This window comes from Pogona vitticeps, chromosome ZW-PAR (genome assembly GCF_051106095.1).
Source record: "Pogona vitticeps strain Pit_001003342236 chromosome ZW-PAR, PviZW2.1, whole genome shotgun sequence".
Taxonomy (NCBI): Eukaryota; Metazoa; Chordata; class Lepidosauria; order Squamata; family Agamidae; genus Pogona; species Pogona vitticeps.
The window spans coordinates 1,411,800-1,433,325 of NC_135800.1; the positions used below are offsets into that span (position 1 = coordinate 1,411,800).

A 21,526-nucleotide genomic window follows, 5' to 3' on the forward strand; every position below is an offset into this window, starting at 1 on the left:
CCCCTTCCAGGGTTGCCAACTTTCTCTACTTAGTCCCGCTCCTGTGCTTTTAACGGCCCCTCGAGAAGCAGAACGGACAGGTTTTTTTCCTTCCATAGCTTTCCTGAGAAGCTTCGTTTGCCCACGGGATCAGTATCTGCTGATTCACTTATCCAGTGCCTGAAAATATTAAATTTAAAAAACCCCAGAAATGAGTACAGTATTTATACGTTATACGTATTTCCCGCCTGTATTTACAGGATGATCCCTAGCTCCCTCTAGTGGCCTGTTCTGGTAATATTTCCAGTTTTTCCTTTCAATATTTTCAGACTGCAGATGACTGAAACAGTGGATACCAAGGTCGGACTGTAATCGATACTTTATCTCAGCAAGCTCTTGTTATCCAGAGTTAGACGTGTGCAGATTTCTGTTCTTGGGACTTGGAGCAGAGTTTTGCAAGAGTGTCGGGGGACTTAGAATCCTCTGTGGTCTTTCGAGGGAGAAGCACACAAAAGATTTCCAGACAGCAATTTTAAACACCTTTGAGCAAACGGCAAGTCCCGTGACTGAACAGAACCAGCAACACTGGAAGTGGTTATCAAATGCCATTTACTGTGGCGTAGCGCAGATCATCTTGACATGATCCAAACCTCTGTGGCTGCTGTAAATTATGATATATATATTTTTTGGAAAAAGACAGACCCAGGAAAGTTTTTCCAGGAAATTCCACATAGCTTTATTTCACCTTGGAGGCCTGGCAAACATTGATTTGTGTGTTTTCCCAGCGTTGCTAAGTGTGCACGGGTCTTTCTCCTATTACATCAGACGGAGAAGAAAGTGAAGCAAGCAGTGGCTTCGATCCTCTTGACCACCACAAACATTTATGGGTAAAAACGAGAGAGAAGGGGTGCCCAAAGATTCCCAGACCTGTTTGGCCAAAGTCAACACCTTCCCGGTAACTCTGCCCTTTTTTTCCTCTATAAAACCTCTTTTGCTTCGCCTTTAGGAAACCTGAACTACAAGATTCCCTTTTTTTTTTTCATTATCTGGAGCCGTTTCGAGCTGCAAGAGTTTGCTACAGATGGACGCCTCGCTTTGCAACGGAGGGGCGGCCGTTAAAAAGACGCCGCTCTATATACTGAACCCCAGTGCAAATTCTACCCATCAGGAGGGGTGCTTTTGTGTCTGATTTGCAGGTATGGGGAAGACTTTGATCACCGTATCTGGAAAGCCTGCACACTTCACCCTTTCACCACAAACAAGACACAAGACTATTTTGGATCCATTCTCCGAGAGACGTAACCAAACCCCTTTCGCTCCGGCGAGAATTCTTAGAGCAAATATACATATTTTATCCGTCGGCTACGCAGAAGCCAGCAACAAAAAAAATACAGACCAGCTGCTATTTTTTTTGGGGGGGGGGAATGACCATAAATGCAAAAGGGATAAGTCTCATCGTTTTAGCCCTATGGAAGATGTTGGGGAAATCATCTAAAAGGGCCCTAAAGAGAGTATCAGAGAAGACCAATGTCATTTAATTTTGTTATATGTTTAGTGTTTTCTTTTGCATCAGCCACGTTCCTGCCCAAGGCAATTTCTGAGAGTGGCGACAGTGTTTCAGATAGAAAGGAAAAAAAGGACATTTAAAATAATAATAAAAAAAACTTAGTCCAAACAACACCCTGGGAGTTGCTACACTTGTATGTTTATCCCTTCTGGTTATGGGTTCAATCCTCGAGCAAAGCAATGAAGAGACATACAAAATTCCTAATTTCAAAATATGATATGCCTGAGCTGTGTGTGTGTGTGTTTTATGACAGTATAAAAGAAAGTCAGATGATTAACTAGGACAATCTGAACAAGAACGGCTGCAGTTGTGTTTTTTTGCTTGAAACATGGACACCCTCAATATTATGGAAAGGAAAAGAAAAGGGAAGGGGGGTTGATCTCTTGACATCCTGATTTGCCAAGAGGTACGCTGGCGCGTCGCTCTATTTGACGTTGTCGTCCCCCCTCCCCCCGGTGTAGTCAACAAGCTGAACGTGGTTCATATCTTCAGGCTGTACAATAGCAGAAAAGCTCAGTTCCTCCTGGTAGGAGCCCCAGCAGAGATGAGGACGCAGCAGCAACAGCAGGCAGGCGCCCGAGAGGAGCATGCCAGACACCCTCGTCGGATCCGGAGGCAGCGCCTTGTGAGGTCCGCTAGAACACGGCGCTCGGCTGCAGTCCCCTTTTCCTGGCGGTGACAGCAGAAGCATCCCACTTCCTGTCCTCCGGGCCTAACTTCCTGTTGTCCAGGCCCGGCTTCCTGCCGTCCAGGCCCGGCTTCCTGTCCTAGCCGTGGCAGGCAGCCAACCAGTCCTCGTCCTGACCCGTGGCCAGCACCACCACCACCACCACCTCCCCCTCGCCTCCCCCTCTGTGTCCATCGGGCCGAAGGAGCCGGCGACTCCCTTCTCACCCCTTCTGAACCGTTCTTGGGTCGGGATTCTGCCCGGGAGGTTGTCCGGGGGGTGGGTGGGGAGAGAGAGAACGCAGGAGCAGGGGGACGGCCGGGGTCTCCCCGGACGGTTTGGACGGAGGCCCTCGGCTTTCTCCTTCCCTCCCTCGGCGGAGACTCAGGCCTGCTCCTTGTCGGCCCGCCACAGGCGCTCCTTCACCTCCAAGGGGAGGGTGTTGAAAAGGTCCTCTTCCACCACCAGCCCGCTGCGCTTCAGCAAAGGGCAGTCGCCCAGCTCCACCGGCAGGCACTCCAAGCGGTTCCCCCGCAGCTCGATCTGAGAGAGGTTCGCCAGCTCGCCCACCCGGGACGGGAGGGACTGCAAGACGTTGTTCCCCAGGTGCAACGTCCGAAGCTTGCGGCACTGAAAGAGCTCGGCGGGGAGGGTCTCGATCTGGAGGGAGAGACAAGGCAGAGGCAGAGAGGTTACACATCAGGCAAAGCACCCAGGACACCAACAGGAGCGCCTCCGACAGCCTCCGCAGGAGAAGACGCTTCCCACGTTTCACGCTCTCCAGGACAGTCAGGAAGACTGGCAAATCAGGCTTGTCGCCCCACGCAACGAACTAGTCCTCAAGGGACTAGCAACGCTGGGGACTAAACGGATCGTGTTTCTGCATGCTAGGAATCGCGGGACAGGACAGTGGGAAGGAGCTCGAAGATCATCGGTTCCAAGCCTAGCCTTGCAGAAGCTGAAAAATGTAAAAAGCAAATGCTAATATAACAGCAAAAATTATGCATTGTGTGGTCTCTGGCTCCCTACAGTAGCCAGTTCTAGTAACTTCATGGTTAAAACATGTATTGCCAGGATTTTTATTTTAATATTTTAAGATGTTGTTCCCCAGGTGCAAATCAGTGGATACTGATCCCACGGATAAGGGGATCCTACTGTACCCATTTTCGCTCCAGCGCCCCTTGTCATCCCAGTTCTAGGCACAGAGAGAGGGAGAGTGCCCCAGACACAGCCTTGAGCCCACAAGGAAGAACAATAAATGGATGATTTGATGGAGTTTTGATTGGATTCAAACATAACTTTCCTCTTAACCATTTGACCAAGCTCTGTTTTCCTCTCCTCTCTCTCTTTTTTAAAAAAAACTGTTTTTCTGTTGTCTTCAGCAGGGCATTAAACCCTTAAGAACCACCGTTTTTTAACGTCTGGGTCTCCAAGCCAACCCTCCCAAAGGCTCTTCCCCCCCCCCCCAAATGACGGCTGCTGCTTTAATTAAGATGCGCCCTGGAGAAATCAATCGGTCACGGAGTGTTCCCAGTAAAACAAAGCATGATAGAAAACAGGAAACCTCGCAGGGGGAGCAGAAGGGGGTGAGAGCGAGTTAAGGGAGACTGGGGGGGGGGAGTCCACCTTTTGCTCACAAGCCTGTCTCTTAAGTTGCATCCTCGTCGTCATGGAGAGCTAATGAGATCCACACAGCATCATTTCCAAGAAACCAGCGCACACCCCTTTTAAGAGATGAAGGGGGCCGCTCATGTCCCTTGGCTTTGACCCGTCGGCTCTTTCCAGGGAGACCAGAAGACAAAGAGATCGGAATACAGCACACGGCCGAATTCTGCAACCGAGGGGAAAAGAAAGCTAAGCCGGCATGATTTGATGTACGAAGGAAAATCCAGCAAACCTGTTTCGCTCTTATTTGAACCCCACCCTGCACTTCGAGCCTATGCTAGTTGGGAAATTCTCAATTTCCCACAAACATTGCAACATGTGTTGGCAGGGATGGGGTGAAGAGGAAATAATTAAGTTTTTAAAAAACTGGGGCAGTGGCAATCTTACTTGAAAGTGGGAAACCCCTGCCAGCAACGCTGAATCACTGAAACGCAACATGCATCGGCGCCCATAAAACCGGAGTTCACTGTCTCAAAGGCAAGTAAGAGTTATCGGTCTTCGGCCGAGGATGATGGGAATCAGATGGGACTACACGGATGATCTCCAGGCTCCACCCGGACCGCCCCACCCGTTAAAATGAAAATGGCCAATTACTTTCTCCACGAAAGTTCACCTTTAAAATAGAATAGTCTTTAATTTTGTTTTGTTCCTTTGGATTTTGCCTGGCATGTTTGCGAACACGGCGACTTCCTTCTCAAATAAAATCAACAAGTCAGCCAGCATCCGTTCAGCGCCTCCCAAATGGGAGCAACTTCTTAAGTTTTGTGCGGCGGCGGTGAAATTTGTGCAAAAACACACACACACACAAAAACAAACCCTCCCACCAAAGCCTTTAGAATTCTCCCTGTTGTGGAAAGTTGTGTTTCCTCATCCTTGCAAGAAGACAAGACAGGAAGGGTCCACATCCCTTATCTAAATGTTAGAACAACTTTTAAAAGCCTGTTGGGCTATCAAACTGCCAGCGTCAGCAAACTTTCCCATCCGTACCCCTCTGTGACCTCTCTCTCTCTCTCTCTGCGTCTCTCCATCAGTTTGGAGAAAAATAAGTTTGCACAAAAGACCGGCCTTCAAGTCCCCTTCCATTCTCCGAAAGATTTATTTTCAAATTCGGCTGGAGGTAAAGGACAGCCGAGCAAAGACCCAGATTAACCGAAAAGATGCAGCTTGATCCATTTTGAAAACCCTGAAATTCGGCATCGGCCGAGCGAAGAGCACAAAAGAGTGAGCTAGCTTTTAAGCGTCATCCGAAGGCTGGATATTTTTTTGTGTTTTTTTTTAAATACAAGAAAAGCAAAACAGGAAAGGCTGCAGATCCCACCACCAGCCTGCGCTTTTGCAAACGTTCTTAAATATAGTGGTTCGGGAAGCGCTTTGCAGACTAATTAAATTGGTTTATGCCAAGCTAAACAGATCTCTGGCGGTACCAGAGTATTGGAATAAAGAAGGGACTGATGCTCTCGCCCTGAAAATGTGGTATAAGCAGTTATTTAGAACCGCCTCTGGCAGGGATCGTATGAATCCCGTCTAAGGCAAGAGAGCAAACGAAAATGTGGTCAGAACTCACCTTGGGAAAATTGGAATTTTACTTTAAAGTGACACACAAGTAGCGTCAATGTCAACCAAAATAAGATGTCTTGCTTAACACCTGGGGGCTTGGTGGGCCCTCCCTTAGGCAAAACCCCACCCCGATTTAGAAATATTAAAAAAAAATTAGCCATAAGGGTGAAGAAACCAGGGTAGCATAGTGGATGGATTAGGAGTGAGGACAGTGGTTCCCAACCTCGGGTAATCCAGGCGTTCTTGGACTGCCTCTCCCAGAAATCCCGGCCAGCACAGCTGGCGGTCAAGGCTTCTGGGAGTCGGAGTCCGATAATGCCTGCGTCCAAGGGCAATATGGGGGCCTGCAAGGGTCACCTCAGCCCCTCTTTCAGCAACCGGATAATTCTCCCAGAAGAGGCAAGATTCCCCAAAGGACCAGGACGTGGGGCTCAAGTTGACCCCATCTTCCTAAAAGGTGGGGGGAAAGGAACCAGGCTTTTAACCAATGGGCCCCCCCATTGACCCCGGTACCAGAAAGAGTAGATCATGAAATTGATCCGTGAGCATTTAGGGCAAGAGATGGGCCCCTCATCATCTTATTTTTCCTCTTTCATTTTTTATAATAGACTCACAACCTTGCTAGATAAAGGGGATGCTGATGTCTTCGCAGAAGATTTAAATTCCTGATCTAGCTTCTCCTGCGGCCTTAGTTCGCTTGGCATCCGCTGCGCTTGGCTGTCCCCCCATCCCATCTCACTGAGACACGCACAGGGAGAAGGGAGAGGGTGACGGGCACAATCCCCAAGGGAAGGAAGGTGGGAAGAGGGAGGACAGCGGGAGGGGAAAGAAGGGGGTGCTATTTACACGAACAGCCTTTAACAAGGGTTTGGAAGCAACGTATAGGTTTTTCCTGTGGTCCTACAGAACGTGAGCAGGGTTCTATCACAAAACGGAGGTCCCTGCCTCCAGATAAGGGGATGGAAGTGGGCCCGCCGACCCCCAGAAGCTGTGGGGCTCCTGCTCTTTTTCCTTACCCTGTTCGCCGTCACCGCCAGGTTTTGCAGGTTCTGCAACATCCCAATCTCCGGGGGTATGGAAATCAAGAGGTTGTGGCTGAGATCCAAGTAGCGGAGCTTCCGGCAATAGAAGAGCTGGTTGGGGATCTTCTCGATCTTGTTGCGGTTCAGGTAGAGGCGCTCCAGGTTGGTGAGGTTGCCGATCTGCACGGGGATGTAGGCGATGTGGTTGTACCACAGCTTAAGGCAAGTTAGGCGGTGGAGGTGCTGGAAGCTGATGATCTCCTCGATGGTCTTGAGGTTGTTGTCCTTGAGGTCTATCTCCTGAAGGTTGTGGAGGCTGAAGATGGAGTGAGGGATGCGCTCCAGGTCGCAACGGATGAGCTCCAGCTCCGTCAAGTTGACCATCTTCTTGAGGCTGTTGAGGACCATCAGCTTCGTGCCCTCGTTGTTGATGGAGAGCTTCTGGAGGTGGACCCCGACGTCGGTCACGACCTGCGGGAGCTTGGTCAGGTTGCTCTTCAGCCTCAACACCTTGAGCCTTTTCAGCTCCCTCAGGCCGTCGATCACGATGTATCGGTTGTTCTCGGCACTCAGGTTCCCTGTCAGATGGAGCTCCTCCAGGGTCTTCAGGCTGTAAATCCACAGGGGTATTTCCTTGATGTCCGTGAATTTAATGTGCAAAGACTTCAAGTTTTCTCTTAAGAAGGCGAGGGCCGGGGCCTCAATTTTGGCCGCCGTGTGGTACAGCCACAGCTCCTTGAGGCTGGTGAGCTGCGCGATGCTCGGCGGGATGGTGACGTCCGGGATGAGCTCTAGCTTCAAGACCTCCAACTCGATGAGGTCGAAGACGGTGTCCGGGATGCCGCTGAGCATGAAGAGGTGCAGCTCCAGTTTGTCCTGGGAGTTTTTGGTGATCCTCTGGCGCAGCTTCTCCAGCGTCCACTCGTTGTTGAGGTTCAGCTGCCGAAGCTTGTTCTCACTCACCTCCGAGAGAAAGACGGCGAACCGCTTGGAGTAGAGAGGGTCGTATTGGTCGATGAGGTGCAGCATGAAAGCGAAGTCGTTCTTGACGTCGGGGATGTCGCTGTAGCTGCTCTCCTCCCGGATGGACTCGAACGAATACTTCTTGAGGGAGCGCCGCAGCATCCACCAGAGGGTGTACATGCAAATCAAGCCGTAGAAGATCACCAGGCTGATGTAGAAGGAAGCCAGGATTTTGAAGAGGGTGGCCAGAGGGTGGGCGCAGCGATACATGCGGTAGCCGGTCAAGCTCTCGATGTCCACTTTGCAGTCGATGTCGAAGGTGATGTTGTTGACATAATAGACGGTGTAGCAAATGATCAGGATGAATTTGATCACCTTGATGATGGTTTGCCTCATGTAGAGGCGGTAAACGATGTCTCCTTCCTCCACGTGGGTGCGGAACTTCTTGACTTTCTCGAAGAGGGCTTTGGCTTGCTCCCCTTCCTTCTTGTCCAAGACGCCGTTCTCTGTCCGGTCGACGATGCCTTGCTCGATCCGAGACTTGGTCCTCTGGAGCATCGGGGCGGTGGCCTCCACGTCCTCGCTGTGAGTGGACGCCTTCTTGTCCATGGAGCCGTTCATCTTCCCGAAGGCGGGCTTGGGGTCGCTCTCCTCCACCACGGTCTCCGACAGAGCCCTCGTAGTCCAAGGGGAGTCAAAGCATTTCAGCAGGATGGAGACAAAATGCTCCAGCTTCGAGCTGGTCCTTGGGAACTTGAACCAGAAGTTGCTACAAGCCAAGAAGATCAGCGTGTGGAGCAGCACCAGGTAAGGGAAATATTTGGCAAACCAGTGGAGGCGGTTCTCGTAGCACACGGCGTCCACGTAGTTATACTGGTGCCTGTCCAGCTCGTACTTGATCCCCGTCGGCCCGGCGTCCAGAGGCGGCACGAGAGAAGCGTTATAATAGCGCGAGTCCAGGTTTGCAGGCCCCCTGTCTCGGGAGGAATCGTTGCAAGCGTCCTTGGTGACCCATTTGCAAGGCAGGCAGATCATTTTGTCCTGGGTGACCTGCAGCGTCCCTCCAAACACCGCAATCATCAGCATCACGATGGAGATGTAGTCTGTGAAGACGTCCCACCAAGGTTTCAGAATGCGGTAGGCGGGCTGCGTGTCCGCAAAGTAGCGTAATTCGGTGACCGGAATCATGGTTCACCTGAAAGGGGGGAGGCATTAAAAAGGTGGGGAAAATAGTTACCGACAAAGAAAACCACATTCTGTTTTCGGGAGGGAGGGAGGGGGGAAAAGAAGAGAGTTCCAAAAGGGAGAAATAACCACACCTCTATCCCCAAGGGAGGTCCGCGCTGCCAACCGAACAGCACTTAAGCCTCTGCCGAGCAGAGGAAAAAGCTTTTTTCTGAAACCCTGGCTGGTTTGTCTGGGCCAGCCGCTCCGCCCGTTGTGCAATCTTGCTTTTTCCTTCCACACAGCCCTCTTTGTTTTCGACATGTGGGCAGGCAAGAAGGTAGATTAGGATCGACCGGCTAAAACTCTGGATAATTTATTGCCAACTTCCAGGAGTTTCTGGTTTCCAAGCATTTTAACACCGCAAGAGAAAAAAAAATGACAAAAAGGACATTAAAAAAAAGAAATCCACACAAAACACTCTTCTGCCCTTTACCGATGGGGAGTGATTGCTTCTCTTTCTTTCTCTCTTGGTGCCCAAGGTCCTCAGGTATAAAAGGGGGAGTCGGAAGAACCAGATCCGACCAGTCTTTTGGACAAAGTGGCTGGTTTTGAATGAGAGAGACTCTTCTCCCGAGGAAGGCAAAGGTAGATTTCCATTTGTATGGGGAGGGGGGGTGTAGCTGGAGACGCTTGGCATAAAAAGAGAATCATTTGCACAAAAACTCTACTCTCATGATTCTGCCCATGGATATCAGGACACTGGATGTGATATTTCCTCCCTATATTTTTTTTTACTTGCGTCTATATTCCGCTTTCCTTTTTCAGGAGACCTTTGGGCTTATCGCTATCTCATAATAGTCGGGAGGAGGGTAGACCTGGGAGATCCCAAGCCGCCGTCCGTATTCTAACCACGATACAGCCTGAACATCATCCTACATCCTCCTAAAACCCCAGGGGCTGGCAAAGCGCAGCCCTCGGGCTCCACGCCACCCTCGTGGGACTGAAAGCAGCCCCCACCCAAAGCATTCCTGGCTCTTTGGCACAGATACCCCACACCTAGTTTTAAAAAGTCTGCTTGTGTCTTTTAGGGGGGCTATTTTGGAAAAGGCAGCACCTCTTCTTTCAAATATATTGTGATTTTTTTTTTAAAAAAGGGCCACTAGAAGGCATAAGAAGGGATTTTCCTATTTTTAAACCTTTTCATGGAAAGCAAAATCTTTGATGGCTGGGTGCAGCAAGGGAAGCGCCTGTAGCCCTCTGAGATCCAGGGACAGGAATGTATGTATGTATGTATGCGCACACACACACCCTGGAGGTAGCTCAGCTCCTACGATATTCCCCCCAGCAGCACAGAATTACAGGAACCCTTTTTTTGCCCCTCCCAGCAGAGACCACATACATGCATACATACATTTCCATTCTGACCTCTGGAGTCTCTCTAGCCGAGACCTTGGGAGTCCTTCATCTCAGCTACAATCCTGCGCACAGAAAGACTTCAACAGAAAAGAATAGATCTCTAAGAGGATCTGACGAACATGGGTCGGGCCCACACCCTCCAGGCTGCAGAAGGCAAAAGCATCTACCTGATTTGGAAGGGGGGGGGACGTTAAAAACATTTCTTATGTTCCTAAGAGGGAAAGGGTTGGCGGGAGGGAGAACCAGACCCACAGAGTCAAGAGACAGAAAGGAACTCAATGGGTCTGAAGCTAACGGTGAAGTAAGTGTACCCGAATCTTATGCTTTACCCACCAAAGTCCTCCCCTCTTCTCTCTCTTTCGCAGCAGTGTTCCTAGGTTCCTCTCTTCCACCCTAAGGACTAGAAACATCGCTCCAGAATGAAAACCTCAGACTGAGTCCACTCAGAGCAGCTGCATCCAGCCCCAAGGGGCATTCTCGTGTCCCCCCCCCACATGGTGACACAGGTTTTTCAAGGCTCCCAGGGGCTCCCAGCACGTCTCGCCAGGACCCGGGGGTCCCCCCTCTTCAGCCCGGCCCCACAACGCCTTGGCCGAGTGGTTGTGAAGATGTCGGGCAACCAAGCAAGACAAAAAAATGTGCCTGTAAGGGGCCACAATGTTTTTGTCTCTCGTTTTTCTGTTTCCCCGATACGCTATAGCAAAGGTATGATCCGCGGGAGAAGTCAGGGGTTCACAGAGGCTTGCTAGCAGGGAAATAAATCCTTTTTAACAGGACAGCTCCTTATTCCGAGGCTCACACTTTTTGGGAAAACCGGAGGGAGCAGGAGGCGGTTTGGGGAGTGGGGTGCACCCTCCTCCCCCAGACCTGCGGAAGTGGCCGGCCCTGACTTACAGTCACCGGGAGAGGGCTGATAAGCAGCCGTGAGTAACCAGCAAAGCTTGTACTGATAATGACCAAGAATGTGGAGGACAATACAAGGTTTGTGTGTTTTTTTTCTTCGCCCAAACAAAAGGCAGCAGCGATAAAATGAACTCCGCCTGCGGGCAGGAGGCAGATCCGTGACTGTAGAGGATTGGCTTTTCCTTCTTATCTCCATCTGCTCAACAAGCCGAGATGACAATCAAGGGGGACCAGCCCTCGCCCCCCCCCACCTTCCTGCCCCCCAAAAGCCCCTCCACCAGGATTCAAAGGAGAATCGCCCGCCAGGAAAAAAAAGGAGAAGCTAAAGTTCTCTGATAGTTGCTTGAGAAGACCCCGGCGAGCTGCAGACGTCCAAAACACTGTCCTCCCGAGGAGCAAAGTCACAAAGAGAGCCTCTGTGTTTTTTTCCTGGAAAAAAGACATAGTTGAAAGGAAAGGATTCTTCTATCTGGAAGTTGCCCGAGGGTAGATAACTTAATTAAACAAGACGTGCATGACAGTTTAAGCATCTCCAGATCCAGGCTAAAAGAGGAGAACCTCAAAAACTACCCCCTGCACGGCGCTGTCGGAAGTTTCCATGAAATAAACACACCCAGGGGCAGAAGCGAACAGAAATCCAGATTCGAGACCGTTGAATCTCAATCTTGGCTGTACCTACAGATTTTTTTCCCCCTTTGTGACGTGGATGGCCGGTTCCTTTTCTTAAAACAAACCAACAAAACCAAACCAAGAGACCAGTCCATAAACGCTTTGAACAGACCTCCTTCCCCTTTTTTTACCTCTTCAGGTGGGCGTCTAACTGGTCAGGCTCCGGTGGGTCGTCCTCAAAGACAACATCATTTCCTCCTGGCGTGTCTTTTCTGCTGTATCTTGGTTTCTGTTTTTCTTGTGATTGTATCATGAATATTACGTTCTCCCCCCTGTTTTTTAAAACCGCCCTGGGCTTAATGATACCGTAGGCTTCTCCAGGATATACAAACAGGCAGACATTTAACTAGTAGGGAGGAAGAGAAAAGGCGTCTGTATGGCCGGTCTGATTTAGCTCAGTGCCAGCTCGGGCAGCAAGAGCATCTTCAAACTCCGAGGCACATCTGGTAACTTCAGGGTGGATATATATTCTATAAGTACAGGGCCGACATTCAGCCCCTGAGACGCACCAAATGGATAAGAGACACATTTCTGTTCTGTAATGATGCCCTTGGAGTGGGCAAAACAAGGTCCGAGGAGACCCTGAGCCTTGTCTTGATGGCAAAATCAAAATTCTTGGAAATACAGGGTGGAAAACTGCTTTGGGTTGACCCAGACGTCAAAGACTGCCAACTGCTCACAGGATCTCCACCCCTGCTTCAACTGACAAGGCTAAGAAAAAGGGAGCCAAGCATTTAGACTCGCCAAGCGATCCGTCCATCGGGTCCACCCTTTTAAGTCTGCATCTCTCCAAAGCACATTTGCAGGAGAGGAGAACAATCGTGTGCTGCTAATTCAATTCCGACTTAACGGCCACCCTTTCCAGCATTTTCTAGGTATGGGGCACTCAGAAGGGGTTTACCATTCCCTCCTTCTGGGGATATTATGGGATCACATCACTTTTTGTAAGACCACATAGGGTGGCTCTTTTCTTACAAGGCACAAATTGACACCCCCCCCCTGCTGAAATCAGAGCGGTTTTCCCTGCGCAAGAGTTGCTGTGCCTGTGGGTTTCCACCCGGGGGGGGGGGGGGAAATGCCACAATTTCTCCAGAGACACTTGCTGATTGCTATTGAAAGCTGTCATGCGGAGTCTGCTTGCATGAGCGTTAAAGCATCTATGGGATAGCATTCCTGCCACAGCGGGTCAAATCTCCTTCTCACGGCTGCCTCCGTTTTATCCAACTGGGCGCATAAAAAAAGAAATCTGCGCTGTTTGATGGGCTGACCATCAGCTGAGCGTGTCATTTCTTGTTTGGCTCTGCTTCTTTACCAATGCAGACCAATCAACCGAGATGTCCATTAGTCTCTATCTTCGGAGGGATCATGCCCCGCAGTGAATCAGGATACTGCTCTTGGGAGCACGGAGCCTTGACATTCCCTGGGTGACTTGAAGCCATTCAAACTTTCCCAAAGTGACCAACATCACAGCGAATGGGTTGGAAGAGAGCCATGCGCACCTCATTGAACTTGCTGGAGAAATACAGGACATAAAGCCTAACGAACAATAATGACCTATGGTTCTAGGCTGTGACACTTCCCTCCATTTACATAGAGATCAGATGCAACTTTTATGCCTTTACCTCCTAATCTAGGGCGGTGGTTCCCAACCTTGGGTCCCCAGATGTGCTTGGACTACAACTCCCAGAAAGCCTGACCAGCACAGCTAGTGGCAAAGGCTTCTGGGAATGGCAGGCCAAGATCTCCTGAGTTACCCAGATGTGGTTTGGGTGCTGCTTCGGAGACCACGTGGCCGCATCTTAAGCTGTCTGCATCACTTGCATTTATCTTTTATGATCAGGTGACGTTTTTCCTTAAAGAACCCAGCCTGTGTCCCTCCCATCAGCCTCGGAGACCCTCAAAAGCTGTTGTTTCGCCCAAGAGACGAGAACGGCGGTCGATCACACCTTACAACCGATCCAAGCATCTGCTCCCAGTATTTCCAGGCCAGGACCTACAGAACGGTCTAAAAACGTTGCCGACAGGTGCCGAACGCAGGAATCGGAGAAATGCCACCACTCAAAGTCACACACGAAGGATTCGAGCGCCCGCAGGCAGCGTCTTCGGCCGGGAGAACCTCCAAGAAAAGAGAAAGGGGGGGAGATTCCCACTGGCACAGCATGGACTCTGCTCCTTCATTCTCCCTTAGGCAGAAGAGAGAGGCTCACGGCTGTTTTTTGCTAGATGGGAAGTGGCAACCGGATGATGAACGGTCTGTTCCATAGGCTAGGCTTCCCCTCGGAACAGCCATCAGCTCCCGAGCAGGACGGCAGAGGGAAGCCAGAGAGGGGAGAGGCGGACGCCATAACACGTTCAAAGGAGTTCAGTGCGCCCTAGTTATTCCTTAACGCCACTTTCTTTTGTAATCTTGTAAACCCTTTCATGGCTAACTCCCAGGCAAACATTGACGAAGCAACACTCTTACCCAGTTTGCTATAATCTAGGGGATGGAAACCCTGCGGGATCCACCTTTCCTGACAGTGAAAGCGATTACACTTCATAGTTCTTTACCGGGACTAGGATCGACAGGCAGAGCATCTGACAGCAGTACCCCGTTAAGGATTACGTAGAGAACCTCGCTTGGTGGCAACAACAACAGACGAATAAATGCAAGTGGAAATTGGACAACCCTCTCTCAGATCTTCCTGGATATCTGCCTTGAGCAGGGGGTCGGACTGGATGGCCGTAGAGGCCCCTTCCAACTCCATGATTCTATGAAATGAAATATAAGAGTGTGACCTAGGGAAATACAGGAAGTCGGTGAGGCGCAAACGGGGATGCTTAGAATCAACAGAGCAAATATAAAGTAGCCACCAGACCAACGGCCACTGCCGGATACAACAAGCATTCATTCATTCCCGCTGTGTTTTTCGTCTGGAACAGGTTTACTGCCCACGCATGTTCAAACTTTCCTGCTGGAGTTACAAGGACTAGAGGCTAAACATTTCGGGATTCAAGCAATGACACTCGTCGGATCCCGATATATACAACCTGGTGCGGAGTATGAGAAAAGCCTGATTTGAAGTGACCTGATGTTAGCATCCAGACATCGTACTAATTAGAGAGGGAAAGTCAGGTTGCTATTCAACTGGTTTAAGGTCTTATATTAATTTTTGCACCAAAAAAACGCATTAGGGCTCATTTTCAGGGGATGTTTTATTTTTTGCATGTACAACCATCTACATTTATTCAAATACAGTCCTGTCATATTCTTCCGCTTGCTGCACAAGGGTGGAGGGCGGGATTTCACTTACCTAGGGCTTATTCTTGGAGTAGGGCTTATATTACAAGCATCCTGAAAAATCCTACTAGGGTTTATTTTCAGGTTAGGTCCTATTTTTGGAGAAAACGGGTAGATTTGAACCACAGCACAGTGCCGGGGGTCGGCAGGTTTTAAGGCCGACGTCTTCAGCAGATTAAAACTTTCCACGGTCTTGCTTGCACCTCTGCTTGAGACCTTTTTATGAATTACTCTCTGGCCCGTCTCCAGGGCTGCCTGACTCATCCAGCTGTCTGAGGCAAGGGACAGGACGCCAACACCCGCAATTCCATGTAAAACAAAAAAATCTCCAGGGCTGACGCATGAATTTACAACATCCTCCAACCCACCGGAAGCCAGCAAGCTAGCATTGGAGGTGCAGAGCATGCTTGTGGTGGGTGGGGGTCATTCCAATAAATAGCTGACACTGCCTACATCATCTATCGCCCGAGGCCACTTCCTCAGTCTACCCAATGACAAGAGCTGTGCTTTTTCCATAAACTTTCCGAGAATCATGGAGTTGGAAGGGGGCCTTTGAGGCCATCCAGTCCAACCCCCTGCTCAGGGCAGGAATCCAAGCCAATGGGTCCTGCACTCTGGGATGATGGAGGACAGATCCTGCTCCTCCCTCAGTCTTCTTTTCTCAAGACTAAACACGCCCAATTCTTTCTGTCTTTTGGAGCAGCCAGCTGCAGGACCTCTGTGGCCAAGTCCCTCTGACCCCCTGTTCTTCTCTCCTTCACAAGGGAAACAAAAAAAGGGCTACATGCCAATCAAGCTATACTGATCTTTCCTAATGGGGGAAGTCATTCATTCATTCTTTATTACCCGGGTTTATGGGGAACTTCTAGAAGCAGCATGTGCTCATGGCAGGAAGGACACCCCCAAAAATCTTGGGGTGACTTAAAAAGACAAGATTCTTGATTTCCTGACAGTTTTCGTTCACTTAACAAAATCCACCGGGCAAAGAATCTCCGGGGGGGGTGGAGAGGATGCTGGATAGGACGCAGTCTGAGAATCAAGGCTACCTGTGGCTCTTTCAGAAACTAATTATTATTAAGCCAGTAAGGAAGAAAGGACGCAACCAGGGAAAGAACCACTAAAAAGCATCCGTGAGGACGGACGGAAAAATTTAATACTAAAGATGGAGGCTCACCTGCTTCATTCCGGTTTCCTCAGAAACAGGGCATTCTAGAACGCAGGCACACCACGTATTCCAAAACCCAGCAAATGTGACATTGAACAACACCCCCGTATAGGCAGATACGGCCAAAGAGCCCGAAAAACCCACAACAACCATTAAGCCATTAAACCATTCACCTTTGAGTTGAGGGTAGAGAGAAGTCAAGCCCGTAGTGCCTAAGCCCCCAAAGATTGCATCAAATAGGATAAATATGGAAAAAGGGGAAAAAATAAAATCAAATAAAGCAGCCAGATGTCTCATTTTTTTCAAGTTTGTTGGGTGGGGGGGATTAAAGAAGCAAAGCCTGCTGCCAGGGACCAACCCCACATCTTATTTTAATGCAAAACTGCAACCTCTGGAGGCTACCAGGAAGAGAAAACTCATTTACATGCCTCAAATTGTCAGCAGGAGAGATATTAAGGAGCCCCAGGTAAGAAGAAACCCAACCCTGTTTCCTTTGTGCAAATAAACCTGTATTTCCTATTGGGTGTTAACAGCATTTGCTAATTAATGGGGGAGTCCGGGAAGAAGAGGCTTCTATGCCAGTAGAATGATTCAGTGAATTCATACAAATCTCCAACACAGTATGTCATCACGAAATCAAAGGAGCAACGTTTTGTTTTCAAGATGCAACTCCTGTTTCCTAGGAAATGAAATGGCAATATCTGACTAATCTGGTCATTTATTTGGCTTGCCTCTTCCTCTCTCATGCCTCTTTACAGTGCCTGAAACAAGAATCCCACATTAAAAAAAATAAACATAGCAAATTATTGCCAAGGTATTCATTGGGAGAAGTTCGTGAAAGAATCCACGGCCGGTTAATTAAAGCCAGGGTTTAATTGAACAACGGCTCTATTACTGTTAACAGACAAAGCTCGGCCATCCCTCAAGAGAGTTTGGGAGTGGCTGGGGAAGGCAGAGGCAGAAAAAAGAAGACCGTGTAAGGTAAATACAGGTTTGAAGGACAGAAATACGACAGGATCTTTGAAGATACCATCTATCTGTTCTGAGTCTTCTGGAAGGGACACAGAGGGGCCACCAAAGCATCACAAAGGAAGATCACCAGCCTAATAATACTGCTGGCCGTAATAGCTAGCAGAAACAGCTGTAAGGCATCTTTGGATCAGAATTAAATTGGAGAGGGTGAAAAAGCACTTTTCAAACATCCGAACGGCAGTCTTGCAGAGGGGCAGGATCTGGCCTCGATCTCCCCAGAGTGCAGGACGCATACCAACGGGCTCAACATAGAGGAAGCCAGATTTCAGTTGAATATTAGGGAAAAGCTCTTAACTGTTAGAGCAGCACAACAACAGAACCCATGATTTTGGGAAGCGGTGAAGACTCCAACGCTGGGGAGGCCTTCAAAAGAAAGTTGGGCCACTGTCTGTCTGATCTGATTTGAGCAGGGGGTCGAGAAAAGAAGACTGAGGGGAGCAAGGAGAGCACTCTTTGAAGACTTGAAAGATCGTTCTACGGGGGGGGGGGCAGGATCTGCTCTCGATCATCCCCCAGTACAGGACAAGAAACAATGGGCTCCGGTGACAGGAAGCCAGATTTAAGCTCACCCATTTTCTCCCTTCCCTCCACTTGTGTCATTTCAAAGCAAAGAAACCATGAGGATCGCCTTACCACGTACGTCATCCCCAGCGCAGTCTCTTCGGAACAAGACATGGGCCTTGGTGCCCCCAAACTGGGTTCTGCTATCTGCACGCCAGCCTCCTGCGCTGAAGCTTGAGGTTGCCAAAGAGAGCCGGTGCCCGAGCGAGAGCTGGAGAGGAGCCTTCCCCAAACGCCATGAGAGCAAGCTTCCTGAAAGCAAACACAGCCGATTTATTGATACAGGTCGGATTCAGCTCTCTGCCGTTTTTTTAAAAAAAAAAATGAGAGGCTTGGCAAAGGAACATGAAGCCGGCACCCACTGCCCTTCCCCTAGATTTAGTGTGGCGAACCAGATTTTATCTGATACTTGTTCCAGCGTTTTGCATGTGCAAAAATCCCTCTGAGCGACTCCTAGCTGTAGGAAGGCTTGTAAAATCGTTAGAAGTGAAGATTGAAGAAGTCCAGTAACCCCTTTTCCTCCGCCAGCTGCTACGAAATCCTTCCCAAACCCTCTCCAAAATAGTGCAGTGGGGAACCTTAGGCCCTGGGGGCAAATCCGGCCCTCCCGAATTCTCCACGAGGCCACACCCCTTTCCCAAGGATGCCACCCCCAAAAAGGACGCTAAAGGCTTCTCCTAAGGCGTAGCTAGCTGCAATTATCAGTTTTACATTCAAATACGTTGGCATTTGGGATCCCAGCCTTTTTTGCCTTTGGCATCACCCACCACTGGAATGTAAATTAATCAGAAACTGAAGTTCGCTTTCTTGGCTGAAGCCATCATCATCTCCTTCTGCTGCCCGCACACTCACCCTGAACCCGCTGGTTACATCCAAGAGAGGGTGAGTTTGGTCAAGTCCATGAATTGCATTTCTATCTTGCTGAAAACTGGTACAGTTTAAGACGGTTAACTGTCTCATGCACAACCCTGTGTAAGCCTACATTTTAATCCCTGTTTTTTTTTCCAGCCAAGAGCCTTCTTTTCTATTTACAGCGCACAAAAGTGGCTGAATATCAGCCCTTGCCCACCAGCAGCCCAAAAAGATGCACAGATCAGTTCAAAATGAAAAAAAGCTGTATCAGAAACAACTACACACACAAAGAGAGCCATCCATCGGTTCTTTCCGAAACGGTCAATACCAAAGCAAAAGCCCCAGAACTCTGGTTTCAAGAAATACAGACACACGTCTTTTCCCCCCAAAACCTGCCTTAGGGATATTTTGGACCGTTTCTGGGAATCAAAGCACCGGGCAGCGATCCTGTTTCTTCCGCCACATGCCGAGAACCTGGAGCGACCCCTTTTTCCTTCTCTGCCAGGGGCAGCATCCCGCAATCCTTAAAAGCCGAGGATGTTTTTCCCAGTGAGCAGACAGACCCGAGCGCCGGCGGATGATCCCAGCAACCCGTTTACCCTCCAGGGCTGGCAGGCTTCGGCAACAGCAGGGGGAAAAAAATGCATCAAAGCTGGAAAATGTCTGCAATCACAACCTACTGCCGGGAATTACTGGAAAAATAAAGAAAGCGCTCCGGAGGAGATGCCTGGGATCGGAAAAATCCCAATTAGTCCGTGCGTCTTTTCTCTCCAAGGTCTACCAACGTTGATAAAATGTTTTCCTCTCTTGACCTCTGCCGATCCCCACCCAAACCCTCTTCCACCATTGTCTTCCTCCACCTCTTTCCTGTTCCACCCCTTTAATGCAGCTGACGCTCCAGCATTTCCTAATTTTTCTTGCCTCCGGTCCTAGCGACCTTTCTTACAGAAATCAAGCTCTCTTCTCTACCCCAAGAAAGACGTCCACCGCCATCCTGACTTCTCTGCCGCTGACAACAAAGTTTTGGGGACAAACAATGATCAGCACTGCTCCCTATAGAGCGCTGCTTGGAAATCAACATGCAAACAAACCTGGGGAGCTAGTGTTTGCAATCGCAATGCAAATCTGGCATCCCACTGAGAATAAATCCTTAAAAAATAATCCTAAAATCTTAGGACTGCTAGAGCTGGAAGGGACCCTATGAGATCATCCAGTCCAGCCCCTGCCCAGGAAGCCCTATGGGGGGAATCAAACCCCCAACCTCCGCAGCCAGAAAACCACTGAGCTCTCCCCCAGTTCAAATTATTTCCTTGCAAACCTAATTTGGCGTACAGACGACTTCCAGAAATCTCCGCACGGCCACATCCAGCTCTCTTGGTGTCAAAGGCCTTTCCCATGCCTAAGTCACCATTTATTCCCTTTATTTTTTGCTTTTTTTGAGCCCTTTACTCTCTTTAACAAGGGCTAGAAAGCTGGTGACATCACACACGCAACACACCCCATCTCCAAGCATCCCTTGACCTGCTGAGGGCTTGACACACCCAACGTTTCCTGCCACCCGAGAGCATCCGCCTTCTCCGCCTTTCGAAACCTTAATACTGTATCCCAACTTAACTTATGAATAGCGATGCTCCAGACGCATTGATACCAGTTATTGAATTGAAAGGCACATTTTAATCGGCAAAGCACTTCCTGAGCACATTTTTTGGAAATCTCCTCCCTCCCAATCCTCTCTCCATCATCATCATCATCATCCCTCAGTTATGCCCACTCGGCCCTTTTGCTTCCCCAGGACCCCCCCCAAGCCATCAAAGCAACCCAAGAGCAGACCCCCCCACACACACCCTCTTTCCCAGTCTCTTGTCTGGATCGCCTTCCCCATCATCCTCCCCCAAATCCAAGGATGATGGCCATTTCATACCCACCCTGTGTGTATGTATAATATAGGGTAGCTGTGTGTATACATACATACATACAGAGAGAAAATTAGTAGGATGTGTGTATCTGGAGTTTGAGGCAAGGTATATAGGTATTGTGTGTGTGTGTGTGTGTGTGTGTGTGTGTGTGTGTGTGTGTGTGTGTAAATTACACACCTAATAAGAGTGACATGTATGATAGGTACTGTATTAGGGGTGTGTGTGTGTGTGTGTGTGTGTGTAAATTACACACCTAGAGTGAGATATGTATGATAGGTATTAGGGGTGTGTGTGTGTGTAAATTACACACCTAATAAGAGACATGTATGATAGTTTTAGGGTGTGTGTGTGTATACATATACACACACCTACACACCCACACCCACGTATATACTGTATAGGTATTAGATGTGCACATAACACGCGCACACACCCGTCTAGTACCTATATACCTGTATATTCTATGTCTGTATGTGTGCAATATACAACACACACACACACACACACCGGAGCCCCCCCCTTTTCCAGATCCAGACTTCGATCAGTCCCCCCCGACCCGCTTCCACCGGCCAGGCCACCCCAAAAAAGGTCCCCCACCCCTTCAGGGCACCCCCCAACCCTCCGGACCCCCCAAAAGACCCAGTCCGGGGTGGGGTGGTTGAGGGGGGATCCCTTACCCGCCTCCCCCCCCGAGAAAACCCACAACAATAAACCCTTTAAAGGCTTTCCTTTTTCTTCCCCCCCCCTCAGAAAAGCCCATCCCGTGGGGGTGGGGGGGGTTGTGGTCGCCGTGGCGACCGCCGCCTCAGGGCCCTCCGGCCTTCCCGCCTCCCGCCATGTTTACCTCAGGACGGAGCGAGGCTTCTCCGGCCCGCTTCTTTTGTCCGCTCCTCCGGCCCTCCTCGCACCCACACCGGCCTTCTCTCTCTCCCGCTCGCTCCGCTCCACCCCGGAACTGACCTCACTCACCCAGCCGGCCTGGGCCTTCCCCTTCTCCTCCTCCTCCTCCGCGGCGGCGGCGGTAACCAGCCCGGCCACCCGCGCCCGGCTCCCCTCCCGCGCTCCTTCCCCGCCGCCGCCGCTTCCACCGCCAGACGGCGCCATCTTGGCGGCGAACCGCGCCTTATAAACCCAAGGGGGCGGGG

General features: G+C 49.9%; 2 protein-coding genes across 4 annotated transcripts; both read right to left on the reverse strand.

Moving 5' to 3' along the window:
- Window positions 1-690: 690 nt before the first annotated feature.
- LRRC8A (leucine rich repeat containing 8 VRAC subunit A) lies at window positions 691-8,877 on the reverse strand. The gene is made up of 3 exons (XM_072985151.2): window positions 8,740-8,877; window positions 6,452-8,615; window positions 691-2,873 (listed from the first exon to the last, which is right to left on the reverse strand). The coding sequence occupies exons 2-3, from the start codon at window positions 8,606-8,608 to the stop codon at window positions 2,598-2,600; spliced, it is 2,433 nt and encodes an 810-aa protein (XP_072841252.1). The 5' UTR covers window positions 8,609-8,615; window positions 8,740-8,877; the 3' UTR covers window positions 691-2,597.
- LOC144585137 (uncharacterized) lies at window positions 8,845-21,498 on the reverse strand. 3 transcript variants are annotated; one of them, XR_013539648.1, is made up of 3 exons: window positions 21,226-21,498; window positions 17,686-17,865; window positions 8,845-8,983 (listed from the first exon to the last, which is right to left on the reverse strand). XR_013539648.1 is itself a non-coding variant. In XM_078382731.1 (3 exons), the coding sequence occupies exons 1-3, from the start codon at window positions 21,483-21,485 to the stop codon at window positions 15,116-15,118; spliced, it is 336 nt and encodes a 111-aa protein (XP_078238857.1). In that variant the 5' UTR covers window positions 21,486-21,498; the 3' UTR covers window positions 15,073-15,115. The 3 variants fall into 3 exon arrangements, 1 of the variants encoding a protein (XP_078238857.1); XR_013539647.1 differs by lacking the exon at window positions 8,845-8,983 and adding an exon at window positions 15,073-15,127; XM_078382731.1 differs by lacking the exon at window positions 8,845-8,983 and adding an exon at window positions 15,073-15,127 and having other exon boundaries at window positions 21,342-21,498.
- Window positions 21,499-21,526: the final 28 nt, after the last annotated feature.